This window comes from Sminthopsis crassicaudata, chromosome 2 (assembly GCF_048593235.1).
Source record: "Sminthopsis crassicaudata isolate SCR6 chromosome 2, ASM4859323v1, whole genome shotgun sequence".
In the NCBI taxonomy this organism is placed as follows: Eukaryota; Metazoa; Chordata; class Mammalia; order Dasyuromorphia; family Dasyuridae; genus Sminthopsis; species Sminthopsis crassicaudata.
Genome location: NC_133618.1, coordinates 71,652,196 through 71,656,867, shown reverse-complemented (window position 1 = coordinate 71,656,867; position 4,672 = coordinate 71,652,196). Strand labels below are relative to the sequence as shown.

The following is a 4,672-nucleotide window of genomic DNA, read 5'->3' as shown; positions in this document are numbered from 1 at the left end:
TTAGGGAGTGGGAGCCCATTCAAACAGTAAAAGCAAGAAGGGTGGGGGAAGAGACAAGGAGACCAGAGTGGCTCACCTATGTCTGCTATGGCAGGGGTTGAGCCCAATTTCTAAGTCTTGGTCTGGGGCACACAATAAATTGGAGTTCCACAAGGTACAATTTTAGGAAGACAACAAGGGGTGGTCAAAGCTACATATCCAACCAAAGATGGGACTGCAGCACTCCTTGCACTGGTAGCACCATTGCCTTGGATGGAACTGAAGTAAAGTTTGCTAAATTACATCTCTCCCATTTCAATTCTTATAAACCATATGTGGACTTAAAATTATTGTTCTAAAGACTTCTCATTGCCTCTGTTAACTACTTTTACTTGGCTTCTAATTTCTTATCCAACTCAATAGTTGCCTGCTGAATAGCTGCTACTTGTTCCTCATTTAAAGTGATCTGATCCAGATAAGGCTGAAGGGCTGCATATTTCTGGTTTAGGAGCTTTAGGTTTCTACATATGTTTACTGGAATATCTTTTATTTCTACATACTTCAAGCTGGTCAGTTTGTTCATATTTCCCAGAAGCTTATGGTCTTGTCTGATGGCATTCAGCTCACCAGTCAGGTATGTGGCCATGTTCAAGAACATATCCTGGCACAGCCTCATGATGTCTGATGTCTGCTTTGAGGGCTCTGCAGCCTCCTTGACTCTCTCTACTAATGCATCATCTAGACTGGGGAAGAAAGAAAGGAGAGAGGATGAGGATGGAAGAGGAGAAACAAAAGGGGGGAAAGTAAGTGAAGGAGAGGGGAGAGGAGAAGGGAAGAGAGGGAAGCTTATATCTTTATTTTGGCTGATTGTTTTCTTTTAATTAATTAGGATTATTTTATTGCTTCAAATATATAGGTCTGTCTCCTACTGTATTTGGGGTGTAAGCCTAAGATGGGGAGGTGTCATCTTGGTTTTTTTTTGGGCAGTTGTCATGCATAGCTTCAAAACTGATATGCTTATATAGTTGTGACTTTATTTCCTCAGTCATTTCTTTTACCTACCACATTAGGTCATATATCTGAAAGACCCAGTCACATGAAAGAATCTTGTTTTTTGCCTACACATTCTTGCTCAGAGCAACAGTGATAGACATACTATCCTAAAAGGGAATAAAAACAACAAACTTTACTTAAAGCTTAAGATAAGTGAATAAATTCTCATTCAAAGATTGCTTTGGGCAGATTTGCTCACACAAAGACAGATTAATTCAGGAAATATCAGCTTTGAAGTAGGTCTTCAGTGTTAGGGCTCAACCCTTGGCTCTCTTTATCAGGAAGTGATGAATAGACTTAGTTGTTGTTTATGACATGAAGTTAGGACAGAGAATCAACATGTTGTATGATAGAATTCAGAAAAAAAAAAAAAAAAGATTTAATGTTTTAAAAAGCTTCAAAACTTTTAATTGTATCTCACCACAGTCAAAACAAAAACAAAAAAAACAAAAAACTATTGTTATCTAAGATTACATTAACAGAGGCATGGTGTTTGGGATTATAGATATAATATTTATATACAATTTTGCTCTGATGAGAAGACATATAAAGTTTTCAATTCTGGATGCTGAGTTCAGGAAGGGATCTAAAAAGCTAGAAAATATTCTTAAGTGGGAAACCAGGATTAGAGGTGCCAAAATCATGTCATGAGTCAATAACTGAGTACGTTACTATATACATACAAGAGGAATAAGGATGATGGTTTTATTTAAGTGTTTTAAAAACTCTCATACTGGGGGAAATTACACTTGTTTTGTTTGACCCAAGAGTCCAGAATTTAGGAAAACAGTGAAAAAGTGGCCAAATTTGAATTGGAAGAAGAGAGGAAATGGGCTAATAAAACTCCTCTGCAATAAAAGCTATAAAATACAGTGGAAAGGAAAAGGAAAACCTAGAAGACTAATTGTTTCTCCCTTCTTGGTAGTCTTTAAAAAGAGGCTTGATAAACATTTCAAATTTCATATATATATATACATATATATATATATATATATATAAATTTCATATATATATATTGGTCCCTTTCCAGAAGCGCAACGTGGGCAAAATCCAGATTATGAGGGAAAATGATGATAGAAGCAAATCCATAGGAGGACCTTAAAAAGGCAAACCCTGAAGCCTTTGGGTGGAAGAGAAATGGAACCTAACATCTTAGATTTAGAATTGAGAGGGAACTCAGAGGATAATTTTTGAAAAAGGAAAGCTGACAGACCATCATTTTTAGGCATAAGAAAAGTGACACAGGAAAGTTAATTGACTTTCCTAATGTCATTCAGGAAATAAGCAACAAAAATAGATAAACATTTAAGTTCTCTGACTTTAGAGCTCATGCCTTTTCTTCTGTACTACAATCAAATCCTTGTACAGATGTGTGTGTGTGTGTGTGTGTGTGTGTATGTGTGTGTGTGCATATCTGTATGTGTATCTTTATGTATGTATCTACATATATACAAAAATATGTAAAATTCCTTTTGTGTGTCTAATTTGGGTGATGATCCTTTCTGAATTAATAGAGCCAGGCTGACAGATGTAGATACACAATTCATTAATGGACACATACCTCAAGCCTCTGCAATTTAGTGAGAGTCTCATAGCCTTTGACAATAGTTATGCAACAATGAGGCACAGGAGTTGAGTTTTTCATAGTATAAATAAGTATCTAGTTTTAAGTTCCTTTTGTTTTTAGTCCTTAAGTGGCATCATTTGCATATGGAAAAGTCAAAAATTCCCTGAACAGTTAAAAGGGATATCAAACTTGTTGCCTGGTCAAAGAATACCTCCTTACTTATTTCCTTGCACACTCATTGGCAGTGATTGAATTATTTTTTTTCTTTAAAGTCAGTAGGGCAGGCTAGGTGGTGCAGTTGATAGAGCATCATTCCTGTAGTCAGGAGGACCTGAGTTCAAATCTGGTCTCAGACACTTAACACTTCCTAGCTGTGTGACACTTAGACCCAATTGCCTCAGCAAAAAGCACAAAGGCATGGTTTAGGTATATCTTTTTTTTTTAATCTCTTCATTCTAGTCTAAATTTATTTTTTATGATTTTGTTACCTTTTCCATTGATTTTTAGGTATATCTTTATTCCTTGCATAAACATTGTTATAGTTACTGTGAACTCCCCACTGAATCTGTTCAAATAAATCTTTTCATGCTTCTCTGAATTTATTACATATGCCATTTTTTATATCACAATAATGTTCTATTATATTTGTGTATTACAAATTGTTTAGCTATACCCCAATTTATGTCCACCTTCTTTGTTTCTAACTTGTAGCTATCACAAAAAAATACTACTATAAATATTTTGGAGTACATAGGAATTTTCTCCTTGTCAATGGCTTTCTTGGGGTTTAAGCTTGGTAATAGATTTTCATTTTCAAAGATTATGCATATTTAATCACTTTTTTTTAACTGACTTTAAATTACTCTCCAAATTGATTGCACCACTCTATAACTCTACCAACAATGTACATGTGTGCTTATACTTCTAACTACTTCAACAATGAATATTGTAATTTTTTATCATCTTTACCAACTAAAAAAGTAAGGATAAAGTCTATTAGTGGTTTTGGTTTGCATTTCTCTTATTATTAGTCATTTAGAAAAAAATTATGTGGCTTTGAGTGCTTTGTAGTTTTTCTTTTGAGCAGTTTTTTTTTTTTTTTTAATACCCTTTGACTATCAGTTGGGGAATGGTTATGAGTCATATACATATTTATTAATTGTTTTATATATATATATATATATATATATATATATATATATATATATATATATGTGTGTGTGTGTGTGTGTGTGTGTGTGTGTGTGTATGTATGTATATATGTAAATATAACAATTATATAAACCCTAAGAGAAATTTGATTTTCTTCTCATTCAATCACTTCTCTCCTTATCCTAGATGAATTAATATTGTCTACATAGAAGCTTTTCAATTCTAAGTTGCTTATTTTGCTGTAAACACAATGTTACATTCCTTTAATTAATTTAATATTTTTTGACAATGTTCCTGATTTGGAGAGGCAGAACCATGATGGTGGAGTAAAAGTAGAAATTCACCCAACTTCTTCCCCAAACCACTTAAAATTCTTTTAAATGGCTCTAAACAAATTTTAATTTCAGAATAACCCAATAAGATGGAGTAGAACATTTTCTAGCAGAAGACAACTTAAAAGGTTAGCAGAAAACAATCTGAGACACAAGGGTGGGATTCCAGTGTGCAATCCTGGTGAAGGCCATGCCAGCACAACCTGAACCCAGCCTTAGCTCTAGACTAAGATCTTTCCCCAGCCAGATCTCCGAATGAGAAGCATTAGTAGTACCTGTCAGCAGCAAAGATCTCTGGAACTTAACACATAAACTCAATGCAGACTCAAGAATCAGTAAAGGGAAAAAAATTAGTTTTTAGCACTTTAGCTCTTACAGATCTTACAGCTACAGTGGGAGAAGGGACATTTCTAATAGCACCAGGGAAGAAAATAGTGCTTTTGGATAGATCCCTAAAAAGATCTCTAAAAACAACTGTACAAAACTTCCGAATCTTGGGACAGTGCACCCTCCATCCTGGAGACACGGCTCTATTTTAACAAAGAGTTAAAAGCTGAGTAGTAGGCTAGAAAAATGACCAGACACCAAG

At 34.7% G+C, this 4,672-nt stretch overlaps 1 protein-coding gene across 1 annotated transcript; it reads right to left on the bottom strand.

Annotated features, from left to right (window-relative positions):
* Positions 1–367: 367 nt before the first annotated feature.
* On the bottom strand, positions 368–637 carry LOC141553220 (biogenesis of lysosome-related organelles complex 1 subunit 2-like). The gene has a single exon (XM_074285019.1). The coding sequence runs from the start codon at positions 635–637 to the stop codon at positions 368–370; it is 270 nt and encodes an 89-aa protein (XP_074141120.1).
* Positions 638–4,672: the final 4,035 nt, after the last annotated feature.

Coding starts and splice junctions, on each gene's coding strand:
- LOC141553220 (XM_074285019.1), bottom strand. CDS start 637: ATGTTCTTGAACATGGCCACATACCTGACTGGTGAGCTGAATGCCATC.